This window comes from Ahaetulla prasina, chromosome 7 (assembly GCF_028640845.1).
Source record: "Ahaetulla prasina isolate Xishuangbanna chromosome 7, ASM2864084v1, whole genome shotgun sequence".
In the NCBI taxonomy this organism is placed as follows: domain Eukaryota; kingdom Metazoa; phylum Chordata; class Lepidosauria; order Squamata; family Colubridae; genus Ahaetulla; species Ahaetulla prasina.
The window spans coordinates 41,561,735-41,579,787 of record NC_080545.1 but is presented as its reverse complement, the minus strand read 5'-3'; the positions used below and the strand labels follow the sequence as shown (position 1 = coordinate 41,579,787).

The 18,053-nt window shown below is 43.3% G+C and overlaps 1 protein-coding gene across 5 annotated transcripts in view; it reads left to right on the top strand.

Annotated features, from left to right (window-relative positions):
- The window catches only part of SLC38A1 (solute carrier family 38 member 1), a 179,477-nt gene that overhangs the window by 27,315 nt on the left and 134,109 nt on the right, over positions 1-18,053 (top strand). For 3 of the 5 annotated variants that reach the window (XM_058189935.1, XM_058189936.1, XM_058189938.1), the window contains one exon: positions 10,440-10,631. The exons of 1 other annotated variant lie outside the window; for it this stretch is intronic. In XM_058189935.1, the coding sequence (XP_058045918.1) occupies positions 10,513-10,631 (119 nt within the window). In that variant the 5' untranslated portion in view covers positions 10,440-10,512. Of the gene's footprint in view, positions 1-9,884; positions 10,110-10,439; positions 10,632-18,053 lie in introns of those variants that run through there. One more of the 5 variants, XM_058189937.1, reaches the window with a different exon arrangement.

The window sequence follows — 18,053 nt, the reverse complement described above, 5'->3', positions numbered from 1 at the left end:
CTCATTCGAAACAATGACTAATTTGCATATAGACGAGAGGTTGAACGACTAGCCTTGTGGTGCGACTGAAACAATCTGGAACTGAACACACTCAAAACCGTAGAAATGGTGGCAGACTTTAGGAGAAACCCTTGCATACTTCCACCTCTCACAATACGAGACAACACAGTATCAACAGTAGAAAACTTTAAATTTCTAGGTTCTATCATATCGCAAGATCTAAAATGGACAGCTAACATCAAAAACATCATCAGAAAAGGACAACAAAAAATGTTCTTTCTGCGCCAACTCAGAAAGCTCAAACTGCCCAAGGAGCTGCTGATCCAGTTCTACAGAGGAATTATTGAGTCTGTCATTTGCACCTCTATAACTGTCTGGTTCGGTTCTGCAACCCAACAAGAAAGACACAGACTTCAGAGGATAATTGGAACTGCAGAAAAAATAATTGCTACCAACCTGCCTTCCATTGAGGACCTGTATACTGCACGAATCAAGAAGAGGGCTGTGAAAGTCTTTACAGATCCCTCACATCCTGGACATAAACTGTTTCAACTCCTACCCTCAAAACAACGCTATAGAGTACTGCACACCAGAACAACTAGACACAAGAACAGTTTTTTCCCGAAGGCCATCACTCTGCTAAACAAATAATTCCCTCAACACTGTCAAACTATTTACTAAATTGCACTACTATTAATCTTCTCATCGTTTCCATCACCCATCTCCTTCCACTTATGACTGTATGACTTTGTTGCTGGTAATCCTTAAGGTTTATATTGATATATTGACCATCATTTGTGTTGTAAATGTTGTACCTTGATGAAAGTATCTTTTCTTTTATGTACATTGAGAGCATATGCACCAAGACAAATTCCATGTGTGTCCAATCACACTTGGCCAATAAAAAAAAAATTCTATGAAGAACATACACTTGCACTAAAAATTTACTGCTGTAAAAGTGCATCCTTCCTGCATTAACCTGCATTAAGATCTAAAAACCACCATAAAATGCCACTCTCTTTCCCACAAGAAATTGTCACATATCTCAAACTAGCAGAGCAATCTACATACCTCTGTACTGTTAAATAGGGGACCAAGTGGCTAATTTAGAAGACAAAGGAGGAAAAGATAAACAATGCAGAGGGATGTAAATCTGGAATTAGATTACATTCACTGACTTTTACTATGGGAATATACAAACCAGATTCCCGGATACACAAATCATGGATGCCAGAGTTGGGGGTTTACATTCTTCAAGAATACTTCAAAGACCTTTTTGAGTATAAGAGGACATTGCTTTCTCTCATCCGTTTTATAGCTTCCTTCCTTGCATGTATGTTTCATCTTATGTGTTTGGAATGACTATCCATTTGAACCTGATGAGGATTAAATGCTATTTTACTCAAGCCTCTGTTTAAGTCTCTTGATTGGCAGTTATGAGCTTAGACATATTAATAAGTGAACCTTTCACAATCATGACCTTTATATTTAATGTATATATAGACCATTTAATCAGGCCAGATATTATATTTTCCTCTGCCCCATTTTGTGTTATTTCTACTTTTTTCATGTTTCAGCTTACTCTTTATTTTGTTTTGCCATTTCCTTTGATTGAATTGTAAATTACTTTTGTGGATGGCAATTACATTTTGCTTTTTTAATAAAACATTTTGCTTTTTGATAAAGTGTTTTTGAACTACAGGAATATTTTGAGCCTCAACAAATTTGCTTGTTGAAGTTATTTTTAATGTACATGCTGTGCATGTATGCATAAGGACTGGGACATTCAGCCAACTTTGAATGATCATAATTAGTTAAGGCATTTTCATGTGCTTGAGGTAATGCCATAAGGAACTTGTACAATTTACTAATTGTCTTGGCAAGTGTAGGCATCTGGCTGATTTTTTAAAAAAAAGCCAGAGGCAGATCTGGATTAGTTCCAGGAAATGTTTGATTTGAAGATTAGACTAAGAAGCTGGAGGAAAAAATACTTGGAAAGCAGTGAGAAACCACTTCTATAGTTTATGTTGTCAGTAAAGTAATATGGATATGTAGGCATTAAGATTCAAATTCAAATTTATGGAATACTTTACCTTTTATTATATTGTAATCCTTGTAGTAACTTATTTTTAAGTGAAAACATAGTTTCAGATCAGATTCAAAGTTCAATAATATTTAAGGTGTCATTGTCTCAGACTCCTTTCCCACCTAGTAAGATATATTAATGACACCAGTTCACTTTATCTGGATATTGTAAAGATATCAGGGGAAAGTACATGTGACTTTACAATTGAAAATGATTCCAATTGGGAAAATGGGAAATTTGCATTGGAGATAGAAATTTAATGCTTGTCCTTCCCATCTGCCAGTCTTTTCTGCTTTGAGGCCCAACTTTTATGTTGACAAACACAGGATTGGAACCTGTCATTTACTCATACCATGTTTACTCTGAAATATAAAAAAAATGTAACAATGCAATATGTAGGACAATAAGAGTATTTCTTCTCCACTTTTTATTAAATTGTTTAATCACCTATATTGTTTTCTGACATTGAAAACTGATCTTAACTGGGAATCTATCACCACAATGTCAAAAGGGGATAGCTATAACAAATTTAATAAAATAAATAAATCTTACTTTTCTCATAACTTCCTGGAGCTGAACTAAGGCATGTTATCTAAGCCACTAAAACAGGACTCCTCAAACTTTTTAAACGGGGCCAATTCATGGTCCCTCAAACTGTTGGCCCGGATAAGATGGGTGGGCGTGGCTAGGTGGGCATGTGACTGGGTGGGCATGGTCAATTTAGCAATCCATTTTGCCAATTTAGCAGTCTATTGAACAATACACACAAATTAAACTTTGTTTTGCTCCTGGGGGTGTTTTATTTGCTTTTGTTGTTACACAAACGGCCTACTGTCTTGAAATCTCCTTCTTTCCAAACCCCACTCTGAGAGAGGTGGAGAGAAAAAAACAAGTGATTTATGTAGGTAGTCTCTCCTTTCCAGAGATATTGAAGAGGAATTTCAAGAGAGTAAGCTGTTTGCTCTTCTACACATCAAATTGAATGCATTGGCAGTAGGACAGAATAACAGAGTTGAAAGGGATTTTGTAGGTCATCTAGTCCGCCACCACTATCCCGCCCAAGCAGGAGACCTTACACCATTTCTGACAGATAGCAGTCCAGTCTCTTCTTAAAAACTTTCAATGAAGTTTTTCTGAAGAAAAGTTGTTCCATTAGTTGATTGATCTCACTGTCAGAACATTTCTCTTTATTTCTAGATGGAATCTCTCCTTGGTCAGTTTCCAACCATTATGCCTTGTCTGGCCTTCAGGTTCTTTGGAAAATAGGTTGACCCAGTCCTCTCTATGACAGCCCTTCAAATATTGGAACACTGCTATGATATCTCCCAGGTCCTTCTCTTCACTGGACTTGCCATGCCCAGTTCCTGTAATTGTTCTTCATATGTTTTAGCATCCAGTCCCCTAATCATCTTTGTTGCTCTTCTCTGCTCTCTTTCTAGAATCTCAACATCTTTTTTATAGTGTGGTGACCAAAACTGGATGCTGTATTCTAGGCATGGTTTTAATAAGGCTTTATTAGAGTGGTATTAGTACCTCACTTGATCTTGGTTGAATCCCTCTGTTAATGCAATTTAGGATTGCATTGGATTTTTTGGCTGCTGCTGCTGCACACTGTTGGCTCATAATTAATTGATTGTCCACTAAGAGTCCAAGATCTCTCTCAAAGTTATTGCTATTGAGCCTGGTTTCTTCCAATCTATATGTGTACTTTTGGTTTTTCTTATCTAAATGTAAGAGTTTACTTTTCTCTACAATGAATTTCATTTTGTTTGTTAGGACCCAATGTAATGTAAGATCCATCTGGATCTTGAGCCTATCATCTAGGGCAGTGATGGCAAACCTTTTAGGCACAGAGTGCCCAAACAGGAAGTTGTGCATGCATGCACAAGAGTGCCCCAAACCCGACGACCACCTGGCTGGTGCGCATGTGCGTCTTGGAAACCTGACAACCAGCTGGCTGAGCTGGGGCAATGGCATGTATGCCCACAGAGAGGGCTCTGCATGCCACCTCTGGCACATGTGCAATAGGTTCGCCATCACGATCTAGGGTGTTGACTATTCCTGCCAGCTTAGTATCTGCAAATTTGGTGTGTTACCCTTCTATTCCCTCATCTAAGTCATTTATGAAGATATTAAAGAGTACTGGGCATAGTACCATTAAGGACTACTCGTTGAGTATGATTTGTCAGCCAGTTACAAATCCATCTGGTGGTGATGCTACCTATCCCACTTTTTGCTAGCTTACCAAGAAGTAGGTTGTGGTCTACTTTATCGAATGCCTTGCTGAAGTTTAAGTATACTATGTCCACAGTATTTTGCTGGTACACTAATTTAGTCATTATGTCAAAGAATGAAATAAGATTGGTTTGGCATGATCTGTTTTTAACAAACCCATGCTGACTTCTGGTTATTACTTTACTCATTTCTAGATGTTTGCAGATCTGTTTATTGATTATTTTTTCCAGTATCTTCCCAGGTATTGATGTCAGGCTGATTGGTCTGTAGTTTCCTGGGTCTGTTTTTCCCCTTTTTTGAAGATGAGAACTGCATCAGCTCTTTTCCAATCCTCTGATAGTTCCCCTGTGCACCAGGATTTTTGAAACATACGATACAGTGATTTTGAGATGACATCTGCCAGCTCCTTTAAAGCTCTGGAATGTAATCTGTCAGGTTCCAGTGATTTATATTAATCAAGATCAGACAGGTGTTCTCTTACCATTATTTTCTTATTTTAACTTTTATTTCGAGTTTGTCTTTCACAGTTATGTTTTTAGTAGGTTGGGCTGTGGTTTCTTTTTGCATGATGACTGGTGAGTTAATGAGTTAAGCAATTCTTCTTTTTCTCTGCTGAAGAGTCAGACAAAGGAAAGATTTTCTACATAAATCACCTTTCTTTTCCTCCCTCTTTCTGCCCCACAAAGCAGAGAGATTGGAGAAGAAGAGATTTCAAGAGACTGTTGTTTTTTAATTATTTATTTATTTGTTCGCACTTTTATACCGCCCTATCTCTCCAGGGACTCAGGGCGGTTTACAGCCATATAAAACACATATATACAGAATAAAACACCAATTTAAAAAACTTATTACATAAGGCCGAATATTTAAAATAGGAAAATAAATAATAAAACCCCATTAAAACCCGATTTAAAATTTAAAACATTTAAAAATTCTAGTCCAGTCCTGCGCAAATAAATAGATGTGTCTTAAGCTCGCGGCGGAAGGTTCGAAGGTCAGGAAGTTGGCGAAGTCCTGGGGGAAGCTCGTTCCAGAGGGTGGGGGCCCCCACAGAAAAGGCCCTTCCCCTGGGTGTCGCCAGTCGGCACTGACTGGCCGACGGCACCCTGAGGAGTCCTTCTCTGTGAGAGCGCACAGGTCGGTGAGAGGCAATTGGTGGCAGCAGACGGTCCCGTAAGTAGCCCGGCCCTATGCCATGGAGCGCTTTGAAGATCATTACCAAAACCTTGAAGCGCACCCGGAAGGCCACAGCCAGTGCAGTCTGCGCAGGAGAGGTGTTATGTGGGAGCCACGAGGGGCTCCCTCTATCACCCGCGCAGCCGCATTCTGAACTACCTGGAGTCTCCGGGTGCTCCTCAAGGGGAGCCCCATGTAGAGAGCATTGCAGTAATCCAGACGGGATGTCACGAGAGCATGAGTGACTGTGCATAGGGCATCCCGGTCTAGAAAGGGGTGCAACTGGCGAACCAGGCGAACCTGGTAAAAAGCTCTCCTAAAAACGGCCGTCAAATGGTCTTCAAAAGACAGCCGTTCATCCAGGAGGACGCCCAAGTTGCGCACCCTCTCCATTGGGGCCAATGACTTGCCCCCAACAGTCAGCCGCGGCTGCAGCTGACTGTACCGGGATGCCGGCATCCACAGCCACTCCGTCTTGGAGGGATTGAGCTTGAGGCTGTTTCTCCCCATCCAGACCCGTACGGCTTCCAGACACCGGGACAGCACTTCGATAGCTTCGTTGGGGTGGTCCGGTGTGGAAAAGTACAGCTGAGTATCGTCAGCGTACTGCTGGTAACTCACACCGAAACACTGATGATCTCACCCAGCGGCTTCATATAGATGTTGAACAAGAGGGGCGAGAGAATTGACCCCTGAGGCACCCCACAAGTGAGGCGTCTCGGGGCCGACCTCTGCCCCCCCATCAACACCGTCTGCGACCGATCAGAGAGATAGGAGGAGAACCACCGATAGACGGTGCCTCCCACCCCCAATCCCTCCAACCGGTGCAGCAGGATACCATGGTCGATGGTATCAAAAGCCGCTGAGAGGTCTAATAGGACCAAGGCAGAGGAATAACCCCTATCCCTGGCCCTTCAGAGATCATCCACCAACGCGACCAAAGCCGTCTCAGTGCTGTATCCGGGCCGAAAGCCGGACTGGAACGGGTCTAGATAGACGGTTTCCTCCAGGTACCGGGGTAGTTGACATGCCACCACACTCTCTACAACCTTCGCCGCGAAGCGAAGGTTGGAGACCGGACGATAATTACCTAAAACAGCTGGGTCCAGGGAAGGCTTCTTGAGGAGAGGCCTCACCACCGCCTCTTTCAAGGCAGCCGGAAAGACCCCCTCTAACAAAGAAGCATTCGTAATCCCCTGGAGCCAGCCTCGTGTCACCTCCTGTGCGGCCAGCACCAACCAGGAGGGACACGGGTCCAGTAAACATGTGGTGGCGTTCAACCTACCCAGCAACCTGTCCATGTCCTCGGGAGCCACCGGGTCAAACTCATCCCAAACAGTCTCAACAAGACAGCTCTCTGACATCTCGCCTGGATCTACCCAATTTTGATCCAAGCCATCCCGAAGCTGAACGATTTTGTCGTATAGATAACCACTAAACTCCTCGGCACCTCCCTGCAACGGGTCATCCCGCTCCCCCTGTTGAAGGAGAGAGCGAGTCACCCGAAACAGGGCGGCCGGGTGGTTATCTGCCGACGCAATGAGGGAGGAGACGTAGCAACGTCTCGTTTCCCTCAGTGCCACTAGCTAGGTCCTAGTATAGGACCTAACTAGTGTCCGATCAGCCTCCGAACGACTGGACCTCCAAGAACTCTCTAGGCGTCTCCTCCGGCATTTCATCCCCCTCAGCTCCTCGGAAAACCAGGGAGCTGGTTGAGACCTACGCCGGGTCAGAGGCCGCAAAGGCACGACACGGTCTAAGGCCCCCGCCGTGGCCTGTTCCCAAGCCGCAACAAGTTCCTCGGCCGTGCCGTGAGCCAGACCCTCAGGAAACGGCCCAAGCTCCGTCTGGAACCTCTCCGGGTCCATCAGGCGCCTGGGACGGAACCAACGTATTGGTTCCGTCTCCCTGCAGTATTGAGTGGCGGTCAGAAAGTCCAGGCGAAGGAGGAAGTGATCTGACCATGACAAAGGTTCGATGACTAAATCCCTCAAGTCCAGATCCTTCAACCACTGACCAGAGATGAAAATCAAATCCAGTGTGCCTCCCCCACTGTGAGTAGGGCCATCAACTACTTGAGTCTGGTCCAAGGCCGTCATGGAAGCCGTGAACTCCCGAGCAACTGTCGGTGTCATGCCGGTCAATGGTAAGTTAAAGTCCCCTATGACTATAAGTCTGGGGGTCTCCACCGCCACTCCAGCAAGCACCTCCAGGAGCTCAGGCAGGGCTGCTGTCACGCCGCAAGGAGCCAGGTACGTGACAAACAAGCCCATCTGACATCTATGACCCCACCTCACAAAGAGGGATTCAAACCCGGCAATCTGAGGTATAGTGGTCTCCCTTGGCTCTAGACTCTCTCTAATAACAACCGCCACCCCCCCACCCCTACCCTGGGCCCTCGGCTGATGGAATGCTTGGAAACCCGGTGGGCACATTTCAACAAGGGGCACGCCCCCTTCTGTGCCCAACCAGGTCTCTGTAACGCCCACAAGGTCCGCGGCACCCCCCTGGATAAGATCGTATATTAGGGGGGCCTTATTGACCACGGACCGTGCATTGCACAGCATCAGCCGAAGGCCCGGGTTCTGAGGGTCTTGACCATCCGGGAAACGGGAAAAGTCAGAGGGCTCGGGGCACGCGATCGCCTGCTAACATCGAGCGCGTGCCCCCACAGAACGATATGAGCCCCCACTTCCGCCATATCTGCCCCTCCCACTTACCGTACAAATAGGACCACCCTCAGCAAACGGAATGCAATCCCCCACCCGTAACCTTTGAACCTATTAACTTGCAGCCGCGAGCACATGCAGGAACTGTACCCCCTCCCGACGGGCTACCCCCAACACCCGCCCTTACCCTCCCACCCCTTAAAAGTGCCCTATCTAAAAAACCCCAAAGGCTCTTTCTCTTCGCATGCCACCTCTATGGGTCCCAAGACCCGTCATTGAGGCCGGCCCTTGGTAATGAAGTGGGCCATTCCTGTGAGGCGGGGGCACCTCGCAGGCGCAAGAGTTCCGGTACCGAGTATTGCATACATAAAATGAAGATAGAAGTCAACGAGAGGTGGTACTGTCCCAGGATGGCAGCATATTACACAACGTTCATCAGATGGATAACCATTATCTGGTGACACTTCAAATGGTGGCTGGCTTAGAAATGGAAGATGGTGTAAAGATAGGCAGATAGCATCCATGATAACAAAGGTGTTGCTATTCCGCCCAAAGCTCAGTCCTAAAATCCATAAGATGAAAAAGTTGGCACTTCTATCCACCGCCAGCGGTGTCCACAGATATTTCCAAGTAGTTCTTTCCAGGTAGGTCTTTCCAAGTAGGTCTTTCCAAATAGGTAGGTCCCCCAGCAGATCACAAGCTGGTTTCCAACATCTTCCATAGCAGTTCCAAAGGAACACTCATGGCCAGAGAATCCCATAACGGCCAAACACAATGCAGATGATAATCAAAGGAAGAAGCAGGCCAAACTAGGCCGGGGGACCTCCACGCCCACCACGCCACTGCTTTCAGCCAAAATAGTCCCAAAGCTAGAAACCTCTCCAGGCCAGCCATCTGCTCCTAAGGCTCCAGGTCCTGTCCAGGTCTGCCCACTCCCCAGGGCCAGACCTTTCCTAAGAGCCAGGCCAAGCACCTCCAAAGAGGGCCTGCACGCCTGCATGATGTAAAAATATAAAAATGCCGCCGATCTCACCGCGGCAAGGAGCTGAGCCTCTCATCCTGGCCGAGGGTCTCACACAGAGAGGCCCCTAGGGGGACCATTCACAGCCCTTCGCTCCCACACCACTCCACACCACTCCGAAGAAGGCCGGGGGAAGGGCGGAGCAGGCGAAAGCAGGTGAAATCACCGCAGAATAGTCCGGCAGGGAAAGGAAATAAGCCGCGGCCTCGTCTCTCAACAACAGACGAGCCGTGGCCTCACCTCACGCACAGTAGAGATGGCTGCCATCCACCGCTCGCCCTTGTCCTCCCGGTCTCATCCTCAGCAGCCGTGAGTCCGAGAAAGTCCGCGGACCTCTCCCACGGCTGCTGGGGGGATCACACAACCGACCGGGGGGCGCAAACGGCTCGGCACGCCACCTGGACGCCGCCATCCTGCCGCAGATCCTCCGTCGTCTACTCCAGTCTTCTACCGGGCCGCCATCTTGCGCATGCGCAGAGCCTGATATTGTAAGTTATTTGTGTAGAGGCTCCCAGCCCTGGGCTTCTGATATGATTGCATTGCTTTTGATGTATAGAAGAGCAAACAGCTTACATTTTTGCAATCCGTATTTGTCCAATCTCTCTGCATTGGGGGGGTGGGGGGAGAGGAAAAATGCAGATCAGGCACAGAACAAGGTATAGAAGTAACTATAGTGGTGATTGATCATATACCTGGGATGCTGCAAAGATTGTAAATGGGCCATAAAATTATTTTTTCAGCAATGTTATAACTTCAAATGGTCGCTGAACAAATGGTTGCTATTCAGACCCCCATGTAAAATATGCTCAGGATTAGCAAGGAATATAAGTATACAGAAAGTTAAAAAAAAATCTCATTTTCAGGTGTCATAGGAGACTTAATTCAGAAGTACCATTACGAGTTGGTTTTTTCCAATACTGCTGTAAGTGTTGCCTGTGATATATTTCTATAACACTTTGGATAATATTTTAGGATTCTTGTTTATTGGTTTATGTAAATTACCTAAACATTTTAAATGCTGCTCTCCTTTACTCAGTTTTCCCCTTTCATCTAAACACAAAGGAAAAAGTCAACTTGTATCTTAAGCAGTTATCAAAGTTCTCAGATTGATGTATTTACTGAAAGCAGAGTTAAATGAGTGTCAATTCAGACAACAATTGTTTCAATTGAAAAATATTGCATAGTGCTTTGGGAGATAATTGCTGATCTTATCAGTGGTCTTGCTATTTTTTAATTACTCATTTTTTTTCAGGTTGTCAAACGCATTGTGTAGCTGATCACCTAGCTCCAAAATTCAAACTCCAGTATAAGTTCTCTAAATCAAGATGCCTTTCAAAATAACACTAGAATTAACAGAGATGCAAAATATGAAGATTCCTGAGGATGACAATGTTAGCAATGATTCTAATGATTTTACAGAAGTAGAAAATGGACAAATGAATAGGTGAGTAGTATTCTGTTAACCTAAACTGACCATTTGAAAACATTTGTTAAAAATAGCATTTAAAAAAATAACCCAACTGGAAATACAATTGATGAATGATTCTTTGCTGAGTCACATCCTGTTCAAAGAGGCAGTTTGAACCAGGGGTGAAATCTAATTTTTTTCCCTACCGGTTCTGTGGGTGTGGCTTAATTGGTGGGCGTGGCTTGGTGGTCAGATGACTGGGTGGGCGTGGCCAATAACAATAAATAATAAAAATAAAAAACAAAGTATACAAAACAATAAGAGGTACCAAAAACCAACTTTCACACTTTACACACATACAACACAACACAGCACAACATAACTGACTCACACAATGTAAAAGCAGGTGCACTTCACCCAAAATGGCCCCTGCAACAAGCAAGAACCTCACACTTTCACACTTTACACACATACAACACAACCAACTGACTCACACACAAAATGCCACATACAGCTTTGTGAGATTTTGTGTGTTTGTGAGGTTAGAGTGAAACACTACAGAAACACACCAAATCTCAGAAAGCTGCACAAATATTTTATTATTTTATTTTATTTATATTTTTTAGATCAGGGGTCTCCAACCTTAGTAACTTTAAGGTTTGTGGACTTCACCTCCCAGAGTTCCTCAGCCAGCAAAACAGGCAGATTGAGTTGCTCACTGAGGAGATGGATTGCAGGCAGGCAGATTCAGTTGCTAGCTGATGCAACTGATGTAAAGCATGGCTTTGCCAGCCCGAAAGGAGCAGCAATAAGGTAAGTGTGGACGGGGCGATTGGGTGGTCATGGGCGGAGGCTCCTGTAAGAGGTTATTAAAGATGATTTTAAAAGCCTATGATGATCAGGAAACTCATCTGGGATTGCCAGAGGAAAAAAAGATTTTAAAAGGCTCCTCTGACGATCCCAGCTGAAGTTGCCTGTGCAGCCCTCTTAAAAGGATTTTTTCTACAAGCTCTTTGGCCAAAGAGTTTGTAGAAAACATGTTTTTTAAGGTTCTGGTGATGAGGAATTCAGCTGGGATCGCCAGAGGAGCCGTTTAAAACCTTTTTTTTAACCATCTCTTTGGCCGAAGAGGTTGTTAAAAAAAAGAGTTTAAAGGGTTCTGACGATCCCAGCTGAGCTGTGGGATCATCAAAGGCTTTTTTTTTACTTTTAAAGGCATTTTTTTGGCTGAAGAAAAGATGCTTTTAAAAGTAAAAAAAAACAACAACCTCTGATGATGGCGCAGCTCAGCAGGGGCAGAGGGCGGGGCCAGGGATTTTTGCTACCGGTTCTCCGAACCTCCTGCCGCCATTGTTACCGGATCGGGGGAGCTGGTCCGAACCGGGAGCATTTCACCCCTGGTTTGAACATTATGCCCCATCCTTTCAGAATCAGAATATAAATGTATTTGGTATTGTTAGTTGTGAAGTCATGTACGACCCATCGTAACCCCATGGACAACGTTCCTCCAAGTCTTCCTGTCCTCTACCATCCTTTGGAGTCCATTTAAGTTCATGCCTGCTGCTTCAGTAACTCCATCCAGCCACCTCATTCTCCGTCGTCCCCTTCTTTTACTCTCATCCCAGCATTAGGCTCTTGTCCAGTGAGTCCTTCCTTCTCATTAGGTGGCCAAAGCATTTGAGTTTCATCTTCAGGAACTGGCCTTCTAAAGAGCAGTCAGGGTTGATCTCCTCTAGGACTGACTGGTTTGATTGCCTTGCAGTCCAAGGGACTCGCAGGAGTCTTCTCCAGCACCAGAGTTCAAAGGCCTCAATTCTTTGGTGCTCAGCCTTTCTTATGGTCCAACTTTCATAGTCATATATTACAACTGGGGACACCATAGCCTTGACTATATGCATTTTTGTTGGCAGGGTGATATCTCTGCTTTTTAGTATGCTGTCTTGATTTCCCATAGCTTTCCTTCCCAGGAGCAAGTGTCTTTTAATTTCTTGGCTGCAGTCCCTAGTTCTTGGAGCCCAGGAAAATAAAATCTGCCACTATCTCCATTTCTTCCCCATCTGTTTGCCAGGAATTGAGAGAGCCGGATGCCATGATCTTAGCTTTTGTAATGTTGAGTTTCAAGCCAACTTTTGCACTTTCCTTCTTCACCCGCATCAAAAGTCTCTTTAATCCCTCTTCACGTTCTGCCATTAGAGTGATATCATCTGCATATCTGAGGTTGGTATTTCTCCCGGCAAACTTAACTCCAACTTTTGTTTCATCTAGCCCCTCCTTTCTCATGATGTGCTCTACATATAAGTTAAATAGGCAGGGTGACAGTATACAACCTTGCCGGACTCTTTTCCCAATTATGAACCAACCAGTGGATCCGTGTCCAGTTCTCACTGTCACTTCTTGACCCTCATATAGGTTTCTCAAGAGACAAATAAGATGGTCTGGTATTCCCATCTCTTTGAGAACTTGCCAAAATTTGTTGTGATCCACACAATCAAAGGCTTTAGCATGAAGCAGAAGTAGATGTTTTTCTGGAACTTCCTAGCTTTCTCCGTGATCCAGCATATGGTGGCAATTTGATCTCTAGTTCCTCTGCCTCTTCGAAATCCTGCCTGTACTTCTGGTAGTTCTCGATCCACATACTGCTGGAGCCTAGCTTGTAGGATTTTGAGTATAACTTTACTAGCATGTGAAATGAGTGCAATGGTGCGATAGTTTGAACATTCTTTGGCATTGCCTTTCTTTGAAATTGGAATGTAAACTGACCTTTTCCAATTCTGTGGCCACTGCTAAGTTTTCCAAATTTGCTGGCAAATTGAATGTAGCACTTTTACTGCATTGTTTTTTAAGATTTTGAATAGCTCAGCTGGAATACTGTCACCTCCACTAGCTTTGTTGTTGCTCAGATTTCCAAAGGCCCATTTGACTTCACATTCTAGACTATCTGGCTCGAGGTCAGTGACCACCCTGTGAGAAGAGAAATATATCCATTGGAAAGTTGCAGATAGTAAGGCCTAGGAGTGGGCTTGCAGGCCTCACTGAACCAAAGTTTTAAACTAACAATTGTAAAATGTACTTGACATATTTCTAATATGCTGACTTGTGGGCTGCATTTTCTGCAAAGTATGTAGTTTTGAGATATATTTGGAATCAGAACATTGAAATTGTGAGAAATATGGAACTGAAAGTAGGTTTGAGATGTACATGGGTGTTTGCAGAGAGTGACAGTCAGTAAGAATGTAAGAAAGAACAGGGAAGTGAAACTATGGAATGTGTATGTCAGTAAAAAAGAAGGTATAAGAAATGTGACTTGAGATGGGAATGGTGTCCTTTGCCTGATAGGAATCCTTGTAGGACTTGCTATGTGTCATTGGACCCCATTGCAATGGTTTAATAATGTAAGTTTTGTTGTGGAATTGCATTGCTATGTTAGCTATTCATGTTCCAAATTGCTTGTGAAAATATACCTCTGATCTTAAAGTAAGATTAATAATAATAATAATAATAATAATAATAATAATAATAATAATAATAATAATAATAATAATAATAATAATAATATTTTAATTTGTATACCACCATTCTCCCGAAGGACTCAGGGCGGTGAACAGGCAAATAAAATACAGACAAAAACATACACCATAATTAAAATAACCCTTAAAAAACTGATTCAAATATGCTGAAAATTTAAAATAACATTACACCCCATATAAATTACAAAAGTTAAAACCCACAATTAAAATTTAAAATTTAAAATCAGGCCAGTCCAGCCATATGAAATAAATAGGTTTTAAGTTCGTGGCGAAAGGTCCTAAGGTCAGGTAGTTGTCGGAGCCCGAGGGGAAGCTCGTTCCACAGGGTAGGAGCCCCCACAGAGAAGGCCCTCCCCCTGGGGGCCGCCAGTCGACATTGTTTGGCTGACGGCACCCTGAGGAGTCCCTCTCTGTGGGAACGCACCGGACGCTGGGAGATAGAGGCCGGCAGTAGGCGGTCCCGTAAGTAACCCAGTCCTAAGCCATGGAGCGCTTTAAAGGTGGTAACCAATACCTTGAAGCGCACCCGGAAAACAACAGGTAGCCAGTGCAGTCTGCGCAGGATAGGTGTTACGTGGGAGCTCCGAAGCGCTCCCTCAATAACCCGCACAGCCGTATTCTGGACTAGCTGAAGTCTCCGGGTGCTCTTCAAGGGGAGCCCCATGTAGAGAGCATTGCAGTAGTCCAGACGAGAGGTAACAAGAGCATGAGTGACCGTGCATAGGGCATCCCGGTCCAGGAAGGGACGCAACTGGGGGATCAGGCGAACCTGATAAAAAGCTCTCCTGGAGACGGTCGCCAAATGATCTTCAAAGGACAACCAACCATCCAGGAGCACGCCCAAGTTGCGTACCTTCTCCATCGGGGCCAACAACTCGCCCCCGATGGACAGCCACATCTGCAGCTGACTGTACCGAGGTGCCGGCATTTATTGCTTGTGGTTTCCTCTTTGGTTTTTTATTGGGGTGTTTTGATAACAACCCCATCGTGGTTATTAGGGACGTTAAGCTCGTTCTTGTATAGTTCTTCTGTGTAATTTTGCCACCCCTTCTTAATCTCTTCTGCCTCTGTTAGGTCCCTGCCATTTTGGTCCTTTATCATGCCTATCTTTTCATGAAACATTCCCTTCATATCTCCAATTTTCAAGAGATCTCTGGTCCTCCCTATACTATTATTTTCTTCTATTTCTTTGCACTGTTCATTTAAGAAGGCATTCTTATCTCTTCTAGCTATTCTCTGGATTTCTGCATTTCATTGGGTGTATCTTTCTCTTTGTCCCTTGCCTTTCGCTTCCCTTCTTTCCTCAGCTATTTGTAAGGCTTCCTCAGACAGCCATTTTGCTTTCTTGCATTTCTTTTTCTTTGGGATGGTTTTAGTTGCTACCTCTTGTACAATGTTGTGAACAATGTTGTGTCCATAGCTCTTCAGGTACTCTGTCCATCAGATCTAATTCCTTAAATCTATTTGTCACCTCTACTGTATATTCATCAGGGATATGATTTAGTTCATACCTGAGTGGCCTAGTGCTTTTCCCTACTTTCTTCAATTTAAGCCTAAATCTGAGCCACAGTCAGTTCTTGGTCTTGGTTTTACTGACTGTATAGACTTCTCCATCTTTGGCTGCAGAGCACATAGTCAGTCTGATTTGTGTATTGACCTTCTGGTGATGTCCATGTGTAGAGTCATCTCTTGAGTTGTTGGAAAAGAGTGTTTGCTATGACCATCATATTATCTTGACAAAATTCTACCAGCCCGTGCCCTGCTTTATGTTGTACTGCAAGGCCAAACTTGCCCGTTATTCGGTTATCTTTTGGCTTCCTACTTTAGCATTCCAATCCCCCGTGATGATAAGGACATCATTTTTTGGTGTTAATTCTATAAGGTGCTGTAGGGTTTCATAGAACCGGTCAATTTCATCCTCTTCAGTACCAGTGGTTGGGACATAGACCTGGACTACTGTGATATTGAATGGATTGCTTGGAATTTGAACTGAGCTCATTCTGTCATTTTGGGGATTGTATCCCAGTATTGTTTTTCCTACTCTTTTATTGACTATGAAGGCTACTCCATTTCTTCTGAGGGGTTCTTGCCCACAGTAGTATACCTGATGGTTATCTGAATTAAATTCACCCATTCCTGTCCATTTTAGTTTGCTGATTCCTAAGATGTCGATGTTCAGTCTTGTCATCTCTTGTTTGACCACGTCCAGCTTGCCTTGATTCATGGATCTTACATTCCAGGTTCCTATGGAGAATAGATCTTTAAAGCATCGGACTTTCCTTTCACCATAATACATCCACAGCTGAGCATCCGTTTGGCTTTGGCCCAGTCACTTCACTCTTTCTGGCGCTACTAGTACTAGCCCTCTGCTCTTTCCTGGTAGCATATTGGACACCTTCCGACCTGAGGGGCTCATCTTCCGGCGTCATATCTTTTTGCCTTTTGGTACTGTCCATGGGGTTTTCATTGCAAAAATACTGGAGTGGGTTGCCATTTCCTTCTCCAGCGGATTACGTTTTGTCAGAGCTGTCTGCTATGACCTGTCGGTCTTGGGTGGCCCTGCACGACATAGCTCATTTTGAGCTACGCAAGCCCCTTCACCACGATAAGGCAGTAATCCATAAAGGGGTATAAATGTATAGAATATGATAAAGATCAAGATTTTATATATGAAATCAGTGTTTCCAAACTTTAGTAACTCGAAAATATATGGAGTTCAGCTTGGGGTTCCCACACTGAATTGGGGCTTCTGCATACTGGCTGAGAAATTCTGGGTCTTGAAGTCTACATATCTTTAAGCTGCAAGGTTGAGAAACACTGATATTTGGCACTTTCTATGGTGGATCAAGTACATATTTGGTATATCTTCTTTTTACATTGTGTTGCATTATATTTTTTTCAAGACTAATGTAAAACGCATAAACATAAGAGAAAAGACCACATGATCACAATATTTCTAGAATTGTATCTTTGCAATACAGGAAAGGATGGCATGCTTTAAGATTTGGAATAAATCTTGCAGTATATTGAAAATAATGGTATCAGAAGGAAGACTTTAGCTACTTTACATATGTTGTCTTAAGCATAACAAATATTTTTTAAAAATAATTTTTATTAAACAGTTTTGTTTTGTTTTTTAAAACAAAAAAAAATCTTTTATAATTTTCTTCTTTTCAACAATTTCACATCGATAAACACTTCTTACATTTCCATTTTTTCTCCCTTATTTAAATTTATACATATAATTGTAATATTGATTTATTTACATATAGATAGATAAATAGATAGATAGATAGATAGATAGATAAGTGTACACAATTTTATTTCTGTGATCTGCATCTTTTCTGTTTCCTTTTGTTTGTTACTGCGTTTCCACTCCTATATCTTCCTCATTCCTTGCCTTTTATCCCTCTCCTCTAACCATTCATACCATTTCTCCCACACTATATAATATTCTGTTTCCTCATTTTCTTGAGTTTCCTTTGTAAGTTTGTCCATTTCTGCACACCCCAAAACTTTTCTAATCGGATTATCTTTCATTGGTATATTGTTATTTTTCCAGTTTTGTGCATATATTATTCCTGCTGCTGTTATAATATGTATAATTAAATTTTGCATTTTTTTTCGTAAGTCCCTGGGAGTATTTTTAATAAAAATATTTCTGGCATCATCTCTATATGCTGTTTGGTTATCTCTTCTAATTGTATTTTAATTTTACTCCAATATTGTTTTGCTTTGGGGCACGTCCACCACATATGCTAGTACGTTCCCTGATGTTGTTTACATTTCCAGCACGTTGATGGGCTATTGGGAAACATTTTAGCCAGCCTTGCCAGTGGAAGATGCCACCTATAGAACATTTTGTACATATTTCTTTATAGGTTACAGACGTTGTCAGTTCGTAATTTTTGTTCCATAATTTCTCCCATTT